Consider the following 23,398-nt stretch of genomic DNA (forward strand, 5'->3'; position numbering starts at 1 on the left):
TTCAGCGTCCATTCTCATCAAAAACCACCTCAAAATCTCTGAATTAATTGACCCAAATACTCACTTAACCCCTGCAAGATGGCTTTGGTTTTTTGAGCCATCACATTCCCTGCTCCATATAGATTACTTTATATATGCATATCAGAGCACCAATTGCAACCCCTATCGAAACAGGATATTTTCGCAAATATAGTACCCACTTGTATCCATGCCCACATTATGAACAGTGGTGATATAGGCTAACAGATGGCCCCATTGTCTTCTGACAGTAAATCAGCTCTCTATCAGGTGATTTCCCTAAATCGCAGCATTCCACAATGGCCAATACCAAGTGTTTATAACCAAGTCTAATTTCTTACATGAAAATTGTGGGGGAAAAAAATGCAGTCAGCAGTTTGATGCAGTGAGTTGAACCATGACCGTGAAATGAAATGAACCTATTGGGTTTTTAAAACGCCCATTCCATACTTATGTCATAGTTCTCCGAAGCTGTATACATTTTTTACAGTACATTAATATACTCAACAAGCAACAAATGTTGACAGAGCTACAACTGCAGAGAAAATATAGTTTACTTTCCTTCTAGAAACAAATAAAACTCTTTCTTGTATACAAATCATAAAATCATGTCTCACCAATTATCTTTTGCCTTGCGGAGGGCACCTAATGCTGCAGTAGCATTTGCAGAGGCAGGGATATTCAAAGCCTGCCGGATTTCCATGTTTGAAGTACGAAGGAATGGATTACATAACTTCTCTGTCTTGAGCGTTGTAGGGACCTGAAAATTCATGAGCATACACCACACATCAAAGGAACCCTGAAGAACAAATTACCAACTTATGGCTTAAATGCTACAACGCAATCATAACTGGAAAACACAGGTTAGCTCCTCAAATTTCATGTGTATTCCCCACAACCAACACAAGATGCAAAATTGAAAAGTAAACATTAATCGGGACAATCCAGCTGAAAACTGTCAGTTGTCTTGGCCAAAGACAACCTAATGGGCACTGGAATTTGTTTTACAATAGGTGACTGTAGATGGCCCTCACAGAAAATGGATATACTTACATTCATCTTCTTATTTTTGGGTACTATTTATAATCAAGATTTAAAAAACCTGAAATGATATTTCATTTTTCTTTCTCATGGATTAATGGTTTAGTACGACTTCAGTGCATCACTCTTTCTCTTCCTGGAAGAGGGGGGGGGGTTAATGCAGATATATCACAGATGTGGGCTTATTTTAGTAAAAATGAATCTTGAGTTGGATTCAATACATGTTGGGCCTTCGGTACAATGGGTTTCATTGTAACAGGCCACTTTAATGGGCCTAAATATGGGTCATAGGTAGGAATATGGGATCTACTTATATTAGTTAATCTATTTAGAGTCATTTTCTTTATTATACTCATTATTTAGTAGTTAATTGAGTTGGATTATGACTATAAAGTGGGCGAGCCTGTGGCTATTGCAGCATGTTGGTCACAGGTTTGAAACTTGAAAATAGCCTCTTCTACGAAGAAGGGGGTAAGTTGTGTACATTCTCCCCTCCCAAACCCTGCAGCAGTTGGAGCCACGTCGATGTAGGTGAGGAACCTAGGAACTAGGGTCCCTATACAGGTTGATTAGGTTGGTTATATTATCGTGCGAAACTCAGGCAGGGGCTGAAAGTAAAGGTATGACAACAGCGTACATGAATTATATGTAGATTTAAAAACCAGAAAATTACTGTAGCACTAAGCAATATAATCCCAAGAAATTACACCAACTCTAAAGATTGCAATTGGGGAACATAGGGATGGGAACATGGGACAACAAGATATCCAATGTAATGTAGACTAGGATATGTGGACTAACCAAGTCTAAACTGCAGGATTTTATATTCCGAAGAACAACCATAAACCAGACCATTCATGCAGTAGAAATCAGATCAGAAAAATTAAGAGAACACAAGTCTATTGATTCCAACAGTAAGAATTCTTTTGATCAGATCAATGTACTAACAGCAGGGACTAATAACACTTCAATTAGGTTCAGATCAGCTAACCACCATGAACCACAGTCCAAATAATATTAGGAATAGAAAACAGTCTACCGAATTCAATCCTAGAGATCACAGGCCACTAAAAGACAAAATCAAGGAGATTTTTAATTACTCCGCAGCCAGAGGTCAGAAAGGCCTCAAATCTGGATCGAGTTCCTCCTTGGATGAGAGGAACCTCAGGTTAAAATCTCAACCAAAACTTCTTGGTGTACGATGTCTTGTATTCTGTCACAGTTTAATCCAGGGAGTACTGGTGCATGCGCCTCAATTGGACCATAGATTGTCGGTGTATGATGTCTTTTATTTGAGGCAGTTTTGTACTTTTTCGGATTAGGGTTTTTTTTTTTTTTTTTTTTTCGCTATATATTTGTAGCAAGGGTTTCTTTCTCTATAATGTAAGCAATAATGAGAGGTGTGAGGGACGAGCGCTGTAACCCTATTCTCCACTAATAGTGAAGCAAAATCTCATCTCACCGAGGATGTAAGCAATCTTGCCGAACCTCGTAAATCTATGTGCATTGCTTGTTCTTGTTTTTCCATTGTCTTCTGCATTGTTTTAGGGTTACGTTTCTACAAATTGGTATCAAAGCTATAGGTTTCTGTTTTCTAGGGTTTAGTATCACGATGGCAGGGAAGGGATCGAATGCCAAGTATGATATCGAGCGGTTCAATGGGAAGAACAATTTCTCTCTCGCATCAAAGGATGAAGGATCTTCTGATACAACAGGGTTTGGCGAAAACGTTAGGGAAGTCGAAGAAACCTACAAAAATTACTGACGAAGATTGAGAAGAGATGGAGGAAAAGGGGTTAACCTTTATTCGACTGAATCTATCTAATGATGCCCTACAATATGTTTGTATCGAATCTGCACCGTAGTTATGGGTGAAACTTGAAAGCATCTACATGACGAAGTCCTTAACGAACAAGTTGTTCGTCAAGAAACAATTGTATTATCTACAGATGGATGAAGGTACGGATCTATTAGAGCATCTTAACATGTTTAATCAGATTGTAAGTAAACTTGTAAACCTAGAGGTTAAGATCGAGGATGAAGAATCAACCTGCCATCGTCACTCCCAGAATCGTATGATCACCTGGTAACGACTCTCTTGTACAGGAAGGAGACCCTTGAGATGGATGAAGTTGTGGCTGACCTCATGTCCAATGATACAAGGAAGAAGGCCAGTAGTACGAAATCTTAAGGAGAAGGCCTTTTCAAAGGTGACAAGGAGCAGGAAAGAGGAAGATCAAATCAGAAGGGATCTGGGAAGAGTCGATCGAAATCAAAATGGGCAAAGACAAAGGTCTCTCATTACTATTGCATGAAGGAAGGTCATCTCTGTGCTTGAAGAGGAAGGCGGACTCGAAGAAGAAAGGTGTAGATAAGGTATCTGAGGATAGCATGGCTGATAGTTTAGATGGAGATGTACTCTCTATATCATCAGGTAAGAATCAACCTTCTGATTCTGGATGTTCATATAACATGTGTCTACATAGGGATTGGTTTGATACATATCAACAATATAATGGTGGGTCTGTCTTAATGGGGAATGATGCTGTGTGCAAGACCATTGGGATAGGCACTATCAAAATCAAGATGTTTGATGGGATTGTAAGAACTTTAGCAGATGTGAGACATGTACCAGAATTAAGGAAAAACTTAGTATATTTGGGGGCACTTGACTCAACTGGCTGCAAGTACATAGCAGAAGGTGGAGCTCTCAAAGTTAATAAAGGTGTTATGGTTGTTATAAAGGAACAGCTAGCAGAAAACCTATACAGACTCATAGGGAGCACTATTACAAGTGGAGCATCTATGACTACAGATGCAAGATTTGATACAGATGATACTTACCTGTGACATATGCGACTAGGTCATATGGGAGAAAGGAGATTGATGGAGCTTTATAAAAGGAAACTATTGAAGGGAGTGAAAACGTGTAAATTGAACTTTTGCAAGTATTGTGTTCGGGAAACAATGCAAGGCTAGTTTCAAAACTATAAAACATAAAAGTAAAGGAGTGTATGATTATGTACACAGCGATGTATGGGGTCCTTGAACAACAAAATCTAAAGGTGGGGCAGAATAATTTTTTACCTTTGTTGATGATTACTCAAGGAAAGTCTGGATCTACTTCATGAAGCATAAAAGTGAGGTGTTTATGAAATTTAAGGAATGGAAGGCTAAGGTAAAAAGGAAGACAGAAAGAAAATTAAGTACTTTAGAACAAATAATAGAGGGGAGTACACGTACAAGCCATTTTTAGAATTGTGCAAAGCTGAAGGGATTACACGTTACTTCATGGTTCTAAAGACACCACAGCAAAATGGTGTAACTGAAAGAATGAATCGAACACTTCTAGAAAGAGCTTGGAGAACAAGGCTAAATGTAGGGTCGAGTAAGAGATTTTGGGCAGAAGCAGTGAATATGGCATGCTTCCTCATCAACAGGTCTCCATCAAAGGCGATTGATTGTAAAATTCCCGAAGAGGTATAGACAGAAAAACTAGTAGAATATTCTGTTCTAAAAATATTTGGTTGTCCAGTCATATGCATGTTGAGAGTGAGCAAGCAGCATTCTAAGTTAGACTCAAAGTCTAAGCAGTGTATCTTTCTTGGTTTTAAGTTAGATACAGGTGATCCATCTTCCTACCATGATACTTTGAGTGATGCATAGCATGATAAATGGATGCCAGCTATGATGGAGGAAATATAGTCTCTACAGAAGAACAATACTTGGGAAATTGTGGAAAAACCCGAGGGAAGAAAAATCATTGGGTGTAAATAGGTCTTTCGTAAGAAAGAGGCAGCATCTAAGAAGGAGCATAAAAGGTATAAGGCCAGACTTGTAGCCAAGAGCTATGCACAGAAGGAGGGGATAGACTACAATGAAATATTCTTTCCAATAGTGAAACACACTTCGATCCGGGTACTACTTGCTTTAGTGGTCATATATGATTTGGAGCTTAAATGGCTTGATATGAAGACTGCATTTCTTCATGGTGACTTGGAGGAATAAATTTACATGGAGCAACCTTATGGTTTCAAGGTGCAGGGAAAGGAAGATTATGTTTGTCTGCTTAAGAGGTCGCTTTATGGTCTTAAGCAATCTCCTAGGCAGTGGTACAAGCGCTTTGATTCTCACATGAGGAAGATTGACCACACAAGAAGTGAGTATGATAGTTGTGTTTATTATAAAGTGCCAAGTGTTAATTCAATTATTTTGTTGATGCTTTATGTGGATGACATGCTCATTGTTGCAAAGAATAAACATGATATAGTCTCTTTGAAGTCTTTGTTGAGTGTTGAAGATCTTGGTGCTGCTAAGAAGATCCTTGGCATGGAAATCCTTAGAGATAGAAAATGCTAAAAAACTTTGGGTAACTCAGAAGAGGTATATTGAAAAGGTGCTAGAGCGTTTTAACATGGAAAAGGTTAAGCCGGTTAGCACTCCGTTAGCCAGCCACTTCAAGTTGTCTGAAAGGGAATGCCCTACAACACATGAGGAGGTGAAGCAGATGTCTTAGGTCCCCTATGCTAGAGCAGTTGGGAGTCTCATGTATGCTATGATTTGTAGCAGCCTGGATTTGTCTCATGCAGTCAGTGTTGTTAGCAGATACATGAGTAATCCAGGGAAGGAGCATTTGAATGCAATTAAGTGGATCTCTAGATATTTGAGCAAGACAAAAGATATATGTTTTATATTCAGTGGTAAGGAAAGTTCCACAGAATTGGCGGGTTATGTTGATTGTGACTATGCTAGTGATTTAGACAGGAGGAGGTTTACTACAGGGTATGTATTTACATTGGCTGGTGGACCTATATTATGGAGGGCGATGCTTCAGTCTATAGTTGCATTGTCCACTACAGAGGCAGAGTACATGGCGGCAGTTGAGGCTACCAAGGAAGGAGTCTGGTTAGCTGGACTGGTTCGTAAGTTGGGGTTAGAGCAAGGAGGTAGAGTGTTACATTGTGACAGTCAGAGTGCCATACTTCTTGCAAAGAATCAGGTGTTTCATGCAAGGATAAAGCATATTGATGTGAGATTTCACAAGATCAGGGAGCTCGTGTCAGAAGGCAGTATTCACTTGAAAAAAAATCATACAGATCTCAATCCTACAGATATGTTTACCAAGCTAGTTACTACAGAGAAGAAGAAACACTCAAAGAAGATCCTCCTGGGCTTTCCCACCGCAAGGAGTCGAATGGATCACACACCAAACCCTTCTCTTTAATTAAACACAAAGACACTCCAGAGGAGAAAACGCAGCAGTATATTTTGTTTATAAAAATTGTTCTTGCTTTAGGAGCCTCCTCTTCTTCATTTATAATGATGGGGAAAGGAATTACAAAATAGAAGGTTCCTTAAATGGAAACCTTAATTTAGTCTCCTAATACAATACTTGGTAAAAACTAAAATTTGAAACTAGCTGAAATTAGAAACTAACTACTAATGACTTGACTCAACTAATAACTTGACTCCTAAAAATACAAAGAATAACAACTTAAATTGAACTCAACTAAAAAGGAAACAAACTAGTAATCCCGTATGCAACTTTAAAGCCCCTCTTTTAGGCCCATAAAAGTGGCCTATTACACTCAAAACACATGGACCCAATTGATTCAACGCAAGAGAAGAGTTGCCAGCTTCCCAGCCCTGCGTTGAATCAAGTGGGAATCCCATGGATAAATCCAGTTAAATTTCTCTCTATTATTATAAATAAAGAGTGACCTCCCATCCGGACTATCCCAATATTGTCAAAGAAGCTTGGCTAAAGCTTGTCCAAGCCTTCTCCACTCTTGTCCTAGCCTTGGCCAGAAAGCTAAGAAATGTCAAGGATGCTCTTAAAGCTTGGAACACTAACTCCTTGGGGAATATTTCTTCTCAAGTTGTTGCTTGCAAGGACAGGCTCTCCTCCATCCAGATTCTGCTTCAGACTGATCACCTCGACCCCTCTCTAGCTGAGGAAGAAAAGATTGAAGCGGCTACCCTACCTTCTCTGCTGGCCCAAGAAGAGAGTTTTTTCAGACAGAAATCCATAATCAATTAGTTGGAGCTTGGTGATTCCAATACAACTTACTTCCATAGATATGTCAAAGCCAGAAACAACCTTAACTCCATCACCAAGTTGATTTCTATTGAGGGGAACCTAGTTCACAAAGTGGATGAGATTAAGAAGGTGGTTGTGGATCATTTTGAGAACCTATTCAGGCCCTCCATTAGTCACAGCCCCCCATTTTGGATTGTCTCTTGAACAAGTCCATCTCTACCTCCATGGTTCTGTGCAGATATTATATATACTAGTACTTGGGCTCCCCCAGCTCTCCCCTCGCGTCAGCTTGCTGATATTTGGAACTCCCTGCCAGTCATCTCCGACTCCCAGAGGCAAAGACATGATTCTACTATTTGGCTGCCCTCTTCATCCAATATTTTCTCCTCCAAGGTTGCTTGGGGTTTTGTCAGAGTCCATGGTCCAGCCACCCCTAGACACAAGCTTATTTGGTTTCCACATCACATTCCCCGACATAGTTTCACGGCCTGGAGAGTATTCACCAACTCATTACCTACGCATAGTTTCCTCACCCATAGAGGCATCTCAGTTGATCCGATGTGTATCCTATGTAGGAATAAGCCGGAATCTGTTGACCACCTTTTCTTTAATTGCTCGGTCTCCAAATCTATATCGAAAATGATTCCATCTAAATGTTGGCCGTTCAGTAGAAGAATCCTCCCTTTTCGTAGAGAATGGATATGGATGGACATGAACTTCCATGGCAAGACTATTTGTGACTTGGTGGGAAAGCTTGCCTTCTGTGCAACAATCAATCGGATCTGGATGGAAAGAAACCATAGGAAATGGACCTCTAACTCTCGCTCTCTGGATAAGATTTGGTGTTCCATTTCCTTTGATGTCAAAGCTAAAATCTCTCAGATGTCCTCTTGTATTCCATCTATCAGAAACTATCATATTGTTCATTCTTGGGAGCTGCCTAGCTCCATTATCAGGAATGTCCCCCTATGAGCTAGGCCTTCTCTTTTCTCCACCCCCCTTTTTTTCCAAGGGATGTTTATACTTTTTTGTTCTTCTTGGTAATGAATTATTTATTCACCCAAAAAAAAGTGGTTCCATATGAGTTGTCAAAATAGTACTCAAAATTGGGAAGTCTTAGATCCTTGCATGACCCTCGAAGGTGGGGCCCATATGTAGCTATAAAGGTCATTTCAGAATTAAGGAAATACCTCCTTGAATAGAGAAGTCGGCACACGTGTGGGCCCCATGGTGATCCTCAACCATCCAACCAAATAGAACCTGAGCTGGGAAGGATCCTGCGGCGTCTTCTTTGATAGACTTGATAACCTGGACTAATGTCCCCATCAACTCTCCTTGGCTTGGAAGAATTCATCACCGGTGAATTAAGACTCATGTAATACTCAAGCATGTCCGAGTTGAGCTTCTGAAGCTCCTGAATAGTGATCCACATATTGTCAATCTCAGAGCGTCCTCTCCATTTGACCAAGAACTCTCGTGAATATCCCTCTTGTAGACACAATTTTCTCGTCAAGGATGTCCTCAACTTCTTCAGCTTTCTTAGCAATTTTAGGCACATGTCGTAAAGAGGTAGGAGGAAGGGAAAGGGTGTGGTCAATAATGTCATCCAGCACAAAAGGAAAGTCTTCAAGGTCATCTTGTAAAAGGAAACAGTTGCAGGCGGACCATGGAATGGGACAAGATCCTCTACATTAAAAACATTGCTGATTCCCATATCGGTTGGCAAATCAAGGACATAAGCATTACTCGCTTAAGAACTTTGAAAGGACCAGCACTACGAGCATGTAGTTTGCTCGCTTTCCCTTTGACAAATCGTTGTGGTTTGATTCTTACCATCACCATATCTCCCTCTTGAAATTCTTATAGTCGTCGATGTACATCTGCCCTGGACTTATATTGATCATTGCTTAATGTTATCCTTCGTCTTATATCTGCATGTAAATCATATATGTGTTGTGCAAAGGATTTGGCTAACGGGGAAGTCCTATAACTGGATACAACATGGATAAGGTCTATGTTTAGGGTGGTACCCTAAATAAACGATAGATCAGTGGTTCGGTTCTTAAAATTGTTATATGCAAACTCGGCTTGGGTAAGGACTCCATCCCACCTGGTATGGTACTCTCCTATGAGGCACGTAACAAGTTCCCTAGACTCTTATTGACAACCTTAGTTTGGCCATCAGTTTGATGATGGAAGGCAGAGGAGAAAGGAAATTTAGTACCCATCATCCACCATAGGGTCCTCCAAAAGTGACTGATGAACTTGACATCTCTATCAGACACTATGGTTAGGGGCAGTCCATGGTACTTGAAAACTTCATTGAAAAAAAGTTTTGCCATGATTTGATGCATCAGAGGTTTTGGAACATGGAATGAATTGTGCCACCTTCGAGAAGTGGTCTACAACAACATAGATAGAATAATGGCCTCTCGAGGTTTTCGGTACACCGAGCACAAAATCCATGCCAAGGTCTTGCCATGGGGCATAGGGCATGGGGCAGAAGGGGAGTATACACGCCAATGTTTTGTCTCTATTGTTTCGCAGTTTGGCATGTCCTACACTGACTCACAACTCTAGTAACATCCCTCTGTTCATCTGGCCAAAAAAATCAGTCTTCAACGTGGGTGACAGTCTTGTCTTGACCGAAGTGGTCGGTGACTCCCCTAACATGCAATTCCCATATCAAAAAATCTTGGAGTGGGGTCCTGGGAATGCACAACTTGCTTCCTTTAAAAAGGAAATCATCTCTTAATAGATAATCTGAGTGACTGATAGGAGTATCTCCACCCAAGGAAATGAATAACTCACTAAAATCAGGGCAGGTGGGATATTGATCCTTGACTCGCTCGAATCCTATAACCTCTACGCACATAGTCTAGAGTAGTAAATTGACCCCTTCCAACATTTATGGGACTGAGGAACATGTTCACCCGGCTTAATGCATCTGCTGCGGTATTCTCAACACCAAGTTAATGCTTGAGTACAAAAGTGTACTCTCGAAAGAATTTGACCCACTTAGCATCTCTCTGATTTTACTTCTTTTGGCACTCGAGTACCTCAAAACCTAGTCATCAGAGAATAACATGAATTCTTACGGTAGAAGGTAATGTTGCCAATAGTATAGGGATTGGACAACCGCATAGAATTCCTTTTTGTATATGGAATATGTTGCCTAGCATCAGTAAGTTTCTCATTAAAATAAGCAACAAGATGCTCTTCTTGTCCTAGGACACCACCTATTCCAATACTAGATGCATCACAGTTTACTTCAAAGACCTTAGAAAGTCTGGGAGAAGTAGGACGGGGGCCTTCGTCATTAACTTCTTAATCTCATTAAAGGACTTTGTAGTACTTTTAGTCCATTAAAACTCCTTTTTCATGCAATTCGTGATAGGAGACATATAAGGAACTAAACCGGTAAATGAACCTCCAATAGAAAGTAGCTAAGCCATGAATACTTAGCACTTTATGGACATTAGTCGGTGGCCACTCCGCAATTGCTCTTATTTTCTCAGGATCAACAGATACTCCTTGTGCTGACACAACAAACCCTAAGAAAATGATTTAGTCACTCATGAAGGTGCATTTCTTGAGGTCCGCATAAAGTTTTCTTGTAGAAGCACCTGAAAAATTTGTTGCAAGTGATCCAAGTGGGAAGACGGAGTCTTACTATAGATATGGATGTTATCAAAGTAGACCACTAAAAATTTGCCAATGAATTGTTGTAACACCTGATTTATTATCCTCATGAAGGTGCTAAGTGCATTAAACAAGCCAAAAGGCATAACCAACCATTCCAAAGGCTATCTTTTATTTTGAAAGCTGTCTTCTGCTTATCTCCGGGCCTGATCCGAATTTGGTGATACCTACTCTTAAGATAATTTTTTTAAAAGATCGATGAGTCAGCCATCATATGCAACACGTAATCAAGCCTAGGGATAGCGAACCAATACTTGATAATGATCTTATTGATGGCTCTATTATCAACACACATCCACCAAGTGCCATCCTTCTTTGGTGTGAGCAAGGCAGGTACTACATATGGGCTAAAGCTCTCCCCAATGAATCCTTCTGAAGCAATTCATCCACTTTCCGCTTAAGTTCGGCATGTTATTGGGATTCATTTAGTAATGGGCAGGTTTGGCAGATAAGATTTTGAAACTAGGTTAACGGCGTGTTGGATGCCACACATAGGTGGTAGTTCGTCAGGTAGTTCCTAGGGGAACAACCCTTCAAACTTCCTCAACAAGGGTTATACTTCTCCAGGAGCCTCAGTAAATTTTCTTGACGAAACGATATTACTCTGTATGGCAACTAGAGCATAAATAACTCCTGACTCTCTACACTCCCCCTCAAACTATTGTTAACTTAAGATGTTGCGTGATTTGGGAGGGTCTGTTTGGAGGTACTTCCCTTGTGCTCTGGGAACTTTGCTTCTCTAGGGGCACTAAGGGTCAGTCTAAAATCTTCTTCCCCTTAAGTGTTGGACTTCCCATAATTGGTGGCATCCTGCTCATATAACCAAGTCCTACCTAATATGATGTGAGCAACATCTGTCTCTAAAACATTACACCACACTCGGTCCTTATATCTTGCACAATGTAAATAGACTAAACACCTCAAATTAAAAGGGAATAGCGGATTAGTCTACCTATGCAAACTTGTAAGGCTTCGGGTGGGGTTCTGGTTTGAGGCCTATTCGAGCAACAATGCTCTTAGCAACCACATTCATACAACTTATGCTGTCAATGGCAACGCGGCAGTTCTTGCCCTGATGACATGTGTAGGTGAAAAAGATATTGGTTTGTTGCCAATCGTTGTTATTCTTAGGTTGTGAGACCATGCATCGCACAATACCGAGTCTAGAGGTACCAACATCCTCATCAGATCTGGCCTCATTTGGTCTATAGTCCTCATACTTATTGTCATGGAAGCCCTTTTGGTCATCATTTTCAGGGTTTTGTTCTCCTATATAAAGATTTCTATTGGGCTATTTTCTGGAGAAGTGACCAAACCCCTGACACTTAAAGCACTGTTGTTGACCACTCCTCTTGGGTTCTTCACCCAATATTCCCTTTCCCTTGTTTTCAAATTAACATTGGGGTACAACATGTGGTTTTGGGAATCCTGAAGAACCTCATAGGGGTTTCCAGAAATGGGATTCCCCATCCGAGAAGCTCTTTTTTTTAGGAAAAGTCCTCATAAAGGATTTTTTTTTTAGAGCTATTCGAAAGGCTTGTCGAACATCACGTACTAAGTGGGGTGAAGTTGAAACCAATAAGGAATATGGAAAGTATCTGCTCAGCATCCTCACGAGTACAACTTCTTTTTTTTAGTTCATTAAACTTACTTATGTACTCAGTCGTAGTTACTTTCCCTTGCCTCAGAGTGTCAATTTCATTCAACAATTGTAGTCTATAGGTAATAGGCAAGAAATCGCTTTTGAGTCTCTACTACATCTCTACCCACATCGCCACTGGCTCAAGCCCTAGACTGATCTCTTGGCACTCTTCATAGTTGTCATAGCGCCAAGGCAATGGTGGGTTGTCTAAGTGCTTAGGCGAGAATGCACCTGCCTTAAGGCGAACAAGGCGATCAAGTGTTATTTTTATTTTTCCTATTTTCTAACATTATTTAATAAGCTATATATACCTTGTATCATAAAAAATCAAGATTAAGCAACATCAAGTCATTAAAAATCAAGATTTAGCCATATTAAATCATGAAAAATTAACATTAAGTCATATTAAGTTATAAAAAATCAACATTTAGAGAAATGCTCTTGTCCTATAATTAGCTTGACTGGTCAAATGATTTTATTTTTACACAAGAATTTTTGTATTAGTTATAATATAAAACCAGCTTTCCAACAAGTCTAAGATTACTTAAATCTGAGTTGTAACAACAAAGTTATGCTCCGATCAAACTTATTTTCAAGTGTACGAATGCTGTTAAAATCGCCTGAATGAAAATAATTTTATGGATATCAGAAAAAAAGATTATTTTACCGGACTTTTGATTTTTAGCAATGTTTTAACATGATAGAATTTATAAAATTTTCATATTTGAAAAAACCCCAGCATTTAAAAGTTGAAAATAGCCCCTATAACCAAAATCTAGTTTTTGTTCTTGGACTGGGGGGTTGACTTTATATCCTTGTGGAATTTGATTTTTAAACTATTTTTATTGGATTCAAATAAGGGGTATTTGCTTATTTACTTAAATGATATTTGGCATAAATGAGAGACAAAACCCAAGGTGAAATACAGTACAACAAGGCGACTATCGCCTAGGCCCCAGGCAAACCACCTGAACGTCTAGGCGTCACCTAGGCGACGACTTGACAACTGTGGTACTCTTAAGTCTGTCCAGAAGTCTTGGGTAACTCTGATAAGCTTGGATTTAGCGAATCTGAAGCAGGCTTCCTCGGGCATATAATAGAAATTGAAGTATTGATCCATTTGCCTAATCCAGTTTAAAAGGACTTTAGCATCGATTTGAACATTATAGGAAGGGGCATCTACCTTAACCATACCTTAACCGTTCGCCTAACATCATAACCCCTATCATACTGCTCAAAACCTTCTTCATCTCCATATGGGGGGTGATACCTTGGACCAAGTTGTCCACCCTATACCACGTCCAGTGCCTAGGAAGTTATCCCATATCCTGTCATAACCATCAACTTGGTCCACCCTATACCACGTCCAGTGCCTAGGAAGTTATCCCATATCCTGTCATAACCATCAACGTGGTTGTCATGGTTCTCCACTTTGCGGTTGGGAACTCCTATCCTAAGTCTAGTGCCTAAAGCATTGTGGCCATGTTGTCCGTCTGAGTTTAGGGCAGATGCCTCTACGGCAGCAAGCCTAGTGGTAATGGTTCGGAGATTAACAGCTTGTGCTTCCCGATCAGTTCTACTTGCTGCCAACTCCGTTTAATTAACCCCAAGTAACTCCTAATTGGCTTGGAGGGCTTTAAAGGTCTCTTCATGCTGTTGAAGTAACCTCGCCAACTGCTCAAGCCTACTGGGAGAATTAGGAGGGTTGGATATCTCTTGGCATACTCTACCACTACAGATGGACATACAAGGGGGGCAACCAAGGTGTTACTACCGCGCTATGCTTCAAGGTCTACTCAGAATCTCCAATTGAGAAAGGTAGTCAGCCCTCTCAGCCTTGAGTCTAGAGATGTCCCTCTCAACGATGTGCTTTGGGCATGAGTAGTGTCCAATGCTATTCGGTCCAGCCAAACTCAAGAGGAAGTTAGCGTTCTCTAACCTTTGGTAGTACTCCCTTAATTCAGACTCGACTACGGAAAGGTTATGGTGGAGATTGGATCTCAGTAAGCAAGACATAGGGACAAAACCAGCAACAACCTAAGCATCACAACCATGCCCTGATACCAGAATTGAAGTAGGGGGAACCTAGGAACTAGGGTCCCTATGCAGGCTGATTAGGTTGGTTATATTATCGTATGAAACTCACTCAGCGGCTGAAAGTAAGGGGATGACAGTGGCATACATGAATTATATGTAGACTTAAGAACCCGAAAATAACTGCAGCATTAAGCAATATAATCCCAAGCAATTACACCAACTCAATATATTGCAATCGGAGAACATCGGGCAACAACATATCCAATGGGGTGCATGTACTTTCAACATTCCAACAGCAGTAGTTACTAGCCTAGTCCTTAATTTCACAGCCAATAATCAAAGATCAGAAATATTCTTAATGCAAAGGTTCAGTAAGAAACTAAGTAGAAGCAAAAAGATTTCAAAACAGGGATTAGGAAACAAGCAACTGAAATCGTGGGTGGGGGATAGGGCTCATGCTGTTGTAAAAGCAACAGGGAAAATAAGAGATGAGAGGAGGGAGAATGAGAGAATGAGAGAAAAAGAGGGAGAGAAGTTACCTCATTGCCGAGAGAGAAGGAGAAGAGAAGATACCACTCACGATGGGCGGGGGGTAGAAAGAGCCTTCACGACAGGGGGGGAGAGAATTTCTGGCACAACAATGCTTTCTTTTTTTTTCAACTAAATTCTGGCCGTAGGCCTTACAATTCAATAAATACTAAAAGCCAAATAAATCCTAATCAAAATCTAATAACTTAGGAAATTAAATAAAGAGTCCTAATCTAATCCATTGTTTTAGGAAATAAAGAGTCCCAATCCAAATTTATAATAATAATTAAAAAAAAAAAAAAATAGCTGGCAATTCTCTCTCCTGCGTTGAATGCTCAAGTGGGGCCCAAATGAAGCTGTCAAAATAGACAACTGGCAAATCTCTCCTCTTGCGTTGAATCAGGTGGGTGCCCATATGAAGCTGTCAAAATATAACTCAGAATCGGGAAGTCTTAGATCCTTGCGTGACTCTCCAAGTTGGGGTCCATGTGTAGCTGTAAAGGTAATTTCAGAACTAAGAAAATACCATCTAACCAAATAGAACCCGAGCTGGGAAGGCTTTTGCGACATCTTCTCTAATAGACTTGATAACCTGGACTGATGTCCCCATCACATGTACACTGGGTTGCTCTTTTTTATTATGACTCTACAAGTCCAGCTTTGTTTTTTAAGTTATTTTCTCTTCTTTTATGCTGAGTTTTAGTTGTAGTAGACTACCTCAATGGTAAGCTGTTGACTGGAAGAATTTTAAGCTTAGTATGAATATATTTTTGAGTCCTTCATATAAGTTTGTAAGGGATCATGGCTTTTGCCTCCTTTGTTCTGCAAGATTCAGAATTACTTGCTGTTAGATGCTTGGTTTATATTCCATATATCCTTCATCCATTCATCATCATCTTGTCTATCCTCAAATCAGGTCAGAAATCTCTTATTTTCCTCTTCTTCTTGTGCATATTTGGTTGCCAGAATTTAAGTTTTCTTAAGTTTCCAGTCTCTGATTTCAAATCTTTCATTTTTGGCAATCGGAATACATTCTCAACATATTCACGGTTTCAAGATTTTGATATTGTTGTTGCATTCTTAGAGTCATACTTCAAGTTGGATTCGTAATTCTACTATTTTTTAAGATCAGATTTTATTTTCTGTTTCAGATTAGTATCGTCATATTCACTGTTGATTATTGATTGGAGCCCATCAAAGATCTGTCATCGGTAGTCAATTCTGGAATTTTGTTTTTAAGAATCCTATACCTAATAGGTTATTGTCATAAATTTAGATCAGGCCATCATATCTGGACCCGATTTATTAAATCTATTGACCCATCTAATTCTGAAATTCGACCATAATTTTGTTCCCATCTGAGTAGTTGATTATTACTTACAAAATTTCTTTTAAATCTGGTATTTTCTCTTCACAGAGATATGGTTTTCAACTGAATTTCTAAACCTAATCATTACCAAAATGCAGACAGTATTTATTATCTTTCAATATATTCAATTGTTCGTTATCCATCAAGTCAGTGCCTTTATGGACCATCAACCAGAATGTACAGCTAATGTCACAAGCACAACTAAATTTGGGTAGAAAGAGGAAGCACACCATCCCCAACGGTAGTCAAGCAACCAGACCGTACACATCATAAAGAAGATTTAACTCAGGATGCTCCAAAATGTAAAAGGGCGTTGGATTCTCCGAATTTAACTTTATGGCGACAAAAGGAATTACCGTTGGCAAGCCCTTGCTGCGAAGGTGAGTGACATGAGTACCATATGATTGAAGAGCCTCATTGTTTGGCTCCATGGACAGCGCAAACTTTAAATTACTCTGGCAAAATTACTCAAGAGTCAATATCTGTTCCCACCAAGAGAAATAAGATCGTGGGGAGCACAATCAAATTAGTGAGCTCAATAAAAAAGATAATGCACCAATGTATATTCATGGCCGCAATATATATTTGTGCCATCCGCTAGGGACATGATTTTTGTGAGGGAAGAAAACATCTGAAATGCAAACAGAGAAATGTCAGAATCGGTGTAAGAAGGAAATAGAATGTTTTTTGCAGAAATAAGGATGCAAATACGTGTCTCTGCACACACACAGGGAGCATTCTTTCTCTATGTTGTGATTTGCTACAGCATGGAAACAATTCGGCCTCAAAATCCATTATTTTTTCAGGCTTAGCGCTTAGCCTAATAGGATCAATAGGTCCTATTGTATGCTATGTGCACCAAATCATACCATCTTCCATGCACCCCCTCAAACATTACCTCTTCTACATATATTAAAAGGCTCATTGGAGCTATGGAGATCCCTCATAAATAAGTACCTGAAATAAGTGGTCTCTATCTGCAAGGAATATATTCACTCCAACTGGGCACATTTCAACATTGTCAAAACCACACAGCTAGGTTGTTCATAACTTATGTAACGAAAGGCTGCCTGATGTAACGAAAGATGTTTGCTTTGAATGGAGAAAACCAGGTCACTTCAGAATTGAGTGCCCACGAAAACTAAAAAGAAAGCCTATACAGCTGAACATACCTGGGATTCGAGTGATGAAGAGGAAAAGAGTGACTCTGATGAAGAAGTCACCAACCTGGCTTGAATGGCACTTGGAGATGAAGAGGTAAGTCATCAAACTCAAATAGACATCTCAACTAGTGACTCGAATAAAGAACTTCAAGAAGCCTTTGAGGCTTTATATGAAGAGAGTCTAAAACTAAAAGCCGATAAATCTAAGTTGGAAAAAGGAAGTGCCCACCTTATACCAAAGAATAGATGCCTTGACCTCTAAGGTGAGTAAACTTGAGGAAGAAAACTCAAAGTTAACCACTCCACACCTGCACCATAGGTCAAAGGAACCTGGACAACCTCCTTGGGTCTCAACGCAAAGGTCCTTACAAAAAGGAAGGACTAGGATATGATGGTCAAACCCCATCTAAAAGAAAAGAAAAACAAAGAGTTGAGAATCCAAAAAGGAATGATCAAGGAAACCAAACCTCCACTTCATATGTGAAATGTCGCTATTGTAAGAAAACTGAACACTCTATCAAGCAATTTCATGCTAGAAGGAAGAAGTCTCTTAATACTCAAAATGAGAAACAAAAGAACCAAATCCATCATGCATATTATTACACCCCTCAAAAGAGGCAATATAGGCCTCAAGAGGAGACTAGTCCAATGCTTAAATACAGGCAATACCAACCCCATGGTATGTAACCATCTCATAGGTCACCAAGACAATACCATGGATATGGATATAGATCATATGCCCAGCAATCCTACAGACTTCAAAGACATTATCGACCTCAAAGATAATATGAATCTCAAAGGTCACATGGACCTCAAAGATCCTATAGATCATATAGTAGGACTACTCCAAGGTAGGGAAGGGTTCACGACTTAGAACATGAGCACAGATCTGACAATATTCAACATTTAGTTTTTCCAAGAAGTCATAAAGCCTAATCTTGTCTTCCCGCTTTTTAAAGTTGGCAACATCAGTAGCTGTGCTAGACTGAAACTCTCCTCATAAAAATCTCAATGCTGCCATAAAGAACGTAACTCAAGAGTAGTATTATGAGAGAGTCATCCCCTTTTGCTTTAGCTCATGAACTATTTGTGAAGTTCAAATATTTGAGCATCATTCCCCACCTGGGAATAAGTGTCCTGGGCAGCCTTCCATATCTTGGCAGCGGAACAAGTTAAAAGATAACCTCGAGCAATCTGTGGTTCCATAGAATAGATAAGGAAGGCCATAACTAGGGAATTGTCCCACTCCCATTTATCGTTAGTTGTACCTGCAGTAATAGGTTTCACCGCAGTGACGTAGTCCCAGTAAGATACTCGTAATAACCAAGGGATTTGATCAACAGGCAGCACGAGCGTGACCACATCAAATAATTGGTATTGTCACGCTTGATAGCACACATAAAAAATGTGAGAAAAGTGCCAGAGGAATTTCCATCAACACAACTTGTGGATACAATCAAAATCTCTGACATAATGACAATGGCAAGAAACAAAACTCTGATACACCAAATGCAGATAGCAAGAGAATCAAAAAGCAAGGAAAAACCCAAAAATCGATAAGGGTAAAAAACCTTGAAAAGTTGGCTTTTCGTTTTGATAAGGTGGCTAACACAGACCACAAAGTTAGTAGGCAGCACATTTTTTTTTTTTCTTTTTTTGCTAACAATGGGTATCTAGGCCTTCGGCTTTACTAGTCCCACGGGCCCATACAGACCCCACAACCGCATGGAGAGGGTCATACTGGGGTTGAATGAGAATGAATCAACTTTCACTGAAAGCAGTGAAGAGCACTAAAAACCCCAGTGTGAGTAACCCCAAGGAGGTAAGAGGAGTCGAACTCAGAACGTCATGCTTCTTGAGGCAAAGGTCTCTAGCCAACTCGGCTACTCGGGAATAACAACCCAAGCATAAAAAATCGATCAAGGTGAAAAACTTGAAAACCGATTTGGGAGAAAAAGGCATTGGGTCTCTCAAATCATTGGAGAGAGATTTGAGAGCCTAAAAAAAAAGAGACGAAACTAGTGGGGAACTCTCAGTGGTTTTAAGAAGACACCAACGAGAAGAAAAGCAAGAGAAGAGAAGGCAAGAGAGAGAGAGAGAGAGAGAGAGAGACGCTAATCGAAAAAGAGAGAGAGGGAAAGGGATGAGGGAGATCCTTAGGGTTTGGATCTCACCAGTTCTAATAACATGTTGGAATGAATGACTAACTTGTGTCTAGTGGGACATAGGCCCGCTTTATTTTTAATATGGAGGAGAACAATCTAAAATGGATATAAGATCAAAATACCCCTATGACAATTCAACCCTTGTACCCATATTACAACATTACTATTGGATGTCTAAGGAATGGTTAGGATTGGCCATGTCACAATTTGCAAACTCAAATTCACTTATTTGCATTTTAAGCCACCCATTTCTTCTCAATCATTTTTCGAAAGTTTTAGTTTCTTACTGGATTTTCAAAGCTTTATTTTGCCACATCACCAACTCTATTAGCATTAAAACATAACATGTGAGCACTTCAGATTGTACCCTATCCACAAAATTTCAGCCCCACTCAATCTGTCACATAACAAATTTGGGATGGCTGTCCAGTAAGGCCATCCTAGGTTGGTCATTTAGGAAAACCTCCCCTATTATTTATCTTCCGATATATAATCAGGAAAAAGTACCCAATAAGACGTATGAAATATATAAAAGCTTTATATATAAAGCATAAGACAAAAACACTTGGGAAAAAAAGTACAAGATAAGATTTAAAAAAAAAAAAAAAAAAAAAAAATTGATAGCATAGACAAGATATAAGACTGAACCTAATAAAGTAAGTCCACTAGCAGTTCCCTTAATCAGACCTAGCCACAACTTCTGGAGTAGCAAGCCAGGAAATTCCAGCTGCAGGCATTAAATTTTCTAACTCTGTGTGAATCCGTCTCAATACCATCACAAATTTTGCACGTTTCATTCTTGCTAACAAATCTTATTGTTGTTGGAGGGGGGTAAAAGTAAATTAACAAAAAATATGTCCCATGCAAAGATGTGAATGAGGGGAGAAAAAAGGGACCTGCTCAGGGGTTCCTTCAAAAAGCTTGCCACACGATAAGCTAAACAAAGTGTCTCCTGTAAATATTGACCCAGATCCTGGGAAGTAGTAGCAAATGTGCCCTGATTGAATTTGAAACAAATAGAGAATTAGAAGTTGCACTACTCCAGACAGAAATCAAGTAGAGAGTGGTGTAGGCTAATTCAGAAAACTAGCATTGGAAGAATTATGCCAACTAAATATAAAAAAAATGATAGACTGAATTATCCTATAGGCTAATTTTGCAAAAGAATACGAGGTGTCAATTATAACGAAATGCTGTAAAATCTATACAGCTCACCATATGGCAATAGTGCATAATTGGCCATTCACAATTCTCAATGTGCAAGAAAACAATTAATGTGATTTCTATAATTGGAAGGAAGAGAAACACTGTAAACAGCAGAAAATTAAACAGGCTTCATAAACCTCCACTAATGGCAAATGGGAAAGGCTCCTACTGATATCCCGTGTTTGTGGTTTGTGGATCACATAAGAAGATATTTTAAGTTTTATTGAAATTTTCATGAAGAAAGTGTTGGAATATATGTAATAGGGAACTTTAGGAACTATTTTATGTCAAGTTGTCCTAGTTTGTATTCTCTTTCATTTCTCTTTCACCTCCCTTAGGGAGGAATATGTAATCTCCTTAAGTATTAGTTGGAACTAATATAGGTGAAATGAGCTAAGAGCTCATTCACGTTTTGCCCTCATCTCTCTCTTTCTCCTCTCATCTTCTCTCCCTCTTCTCTCTACTTCTCTTCTCCCTTTCTCCTTGGTCTCTAATCCTACTCTTCTCAACTTCCAACTTGGTATCAGAGCAGCAAGGAGTTTGAGAGTCGGCTAAGGTTTCTTCCTCTCATTCTTTGAGACTCTTTTGGAACCCTAGAAAATAAAGGGGTCCAATAAAGGCTATACTATGTAAAGAAATTCAACAAGGAGACCTAATGGAGTTTTAGAAGCATCTTAAAGACTCTTGGAGGGAGATTGAAGCATTACAAGGACCTATTGGAGCTCAAACCACGATTTTGTTCCCTGTCCAGCATTACCGCCAGCCTCTCCTTGGAGTTTCTCTCTCTCTCTCCTCAAGTGACTATTGGGGATGGGCCTAGGCTTGTAGGTGTCACCCAAGGCCCCTTGTTTGGCCATCCTAAGTTGGGGTTCAAGAGTTGTGTTGTTAGAGCACAACTTACATGCTTGCTGCCAGGTATTGCAGGTACCCGGTTTTCTGCAATTATGGTCTGAAATGACCTATATGGTGTTCTTGGGTTGTTTTTTGATGAAGTTACCCTATCCTATGATGCATGTGTGTGATATTGGAATGAAGCACTACAGTTCCTTTGATTAAATTGGTTTTATCTCAAGTTTCAAGTTCTTTTTGCTTGCAGGAATTGTTTATTTCTTTTTTGGTTCCGAGAAGACAGTATTTGGGTTTTGTGTTATCCCTTGCTTTGGATCTCCAACCGTGGTTATTCAGGAGAATCCACTCACCATGTCTGACCTCATTGAACCTTTGGAACCTACATCAGCTGGGTTGAGTAGTACCAATCCCAGCCAGATTGTCTTTGATAACCCCAACACTCGGATTTCCCTTGTCAAGTTGGATAGCACCAATTACTTGGACTGGTCACACTATGTGAAGTTATCATGGAGAAGTCAAGAGAAAATTGGATATATTAATAGGACTATCAATGCTCCTGTTGTCTCTAATCTAGAATATCATAAATGAGAAACTACGAATTCCATTGTTATAACTTGTCTCATTTTTTTTCATGAAACCTGAGATCAGCAGAAGATTTATTCGGAAGGAAACTGCTAAAGATATTTGAGACAATGTCTCTAAGACCTATGACAGGGTGGGTGACTCTGTTAAGGTCTATCAACTCTTTTAGAACACTCTCTATGAAGCAGGGAAACAGGACTATCTCTGACTATTACAATACTGTTGTAAGACTCTGGGAAGAGTATGATCATTATTGAGACCTTCAGTTGTCTAATCCCGACGATAAAGCCAAGGTCTATAGGACCCTTGAAAAGAAGAGAGTTCTGATTTTATTAGGAGGGTTGAACTTGGATTATGAGCAAATCCGGATACATCTTTCTTCCACTGCTCACAGATCATCCTGTGGGATGACCGGGATAGACCCCAACAGTGTGATCATTGTGGGAAACCTGGGCATACTCGAGACAGATGTTGGGTACTTCATGACCGTCCTAGTACACGTGGTGGCATAGTTGTCAAGGTGTCGCCGCCTTGGCATCCAGGTGGTTTGCTTGGTGCCTAGGTGACTGTCGCCTTGTTGCACTGTATGCTGCCTTACATGTTTTTATATTTTGTTATTTCATTTACTTAAGATATTATTCATAAATAAGCAAATACCCCCTATTTGAATCTAATAAAAATAGTTTAAAAATCAAATTCCAAAAGGATAAAAAGTCAACCCCCGGTCCAAGAACAAAAACTGGATTTTTTGTTGGAAGGCAATTTTAAACTTTGGAATGGCTAAGGTTTTTCTCAATTCTGAAAATTTGATAAATCTTTTTTTGGATAAATAAATAATTCATTACCAAGAGAGAGAGAATATACAAGGGGAAAAGGGGGGGAGGAAGGCTAAAGCCAACAAGGAGAAGCCAACCCAAGGGGAGCAAATAAACAAAATAAAACCCAAAACCATCACGGACCAAAAAGGGGGGGGCGCAAGCCACAGACAATTAGGGGGGTTGGGGAGAAGGGGGTGAGAAGCGAGAGAGGTGTGGGAATGAGAGGGGTTAGGGGGAG

The 23,398-nt window shown here is 39.7% G+C and overlaps 1 protein-coding gene across 2 annotated transcripts in view; it reads right to left on the reverse strand.

Annotated features, from left to right (window-relative positions):
- Positions 1–445: 445 nt before the first annotated feature.
- The window catches only part of LOC122062479 (hydroxyacylglutathione hydrolase 2, mitochondrial-like), a 128,399-nt gene continuing 105,446 nt past the window's right edge, over positions 446–23,398 (reverse strand). The window contains exons 5-8 of one of the 2 annotated variants that reach the window (XM_042626129.1): positions 20,602–20,702; positions 16,934–17,008; positions 16,734–16,832; positions 446–778 (exon numbers count right to left, since the gene is read on the reverse strand). In XM_042626129.1, the coding sequence (XP_042482063.1) occupies positions 632–778; positions 16,734–16,832; positions 16,934–17,008; positions 20,602–20,702 (422 nt within the window). In that variant the 3' untranslated portion in view covers positions 446–631. The remainder of the gene's footprint in view (positions 779–16,733; positions 16,833–16,933; positions 17,009–20,601; positions 20,703–23,398) is intronic. The other variant, XM_042626130.1, reaches the window with a different exon arrangement.

The sequence above is a fragment of the Macadamia integrifolia genome, unplaced genomic scaffold, assembly GCF_013358625.1.
Source record: "Macadamia integrifolia cultivar HAES 741 unplaced genomic scaffold, SCU_Mint_v3 scaffold1047, whole genome shotgun sequence".
Lineage (NCBI taxonomy): Eukaryota > Viridiplantae > Streptophyta > Magnoliopsida > Proteales > Proteaceae > Macadamia > Macadamia integrifolia.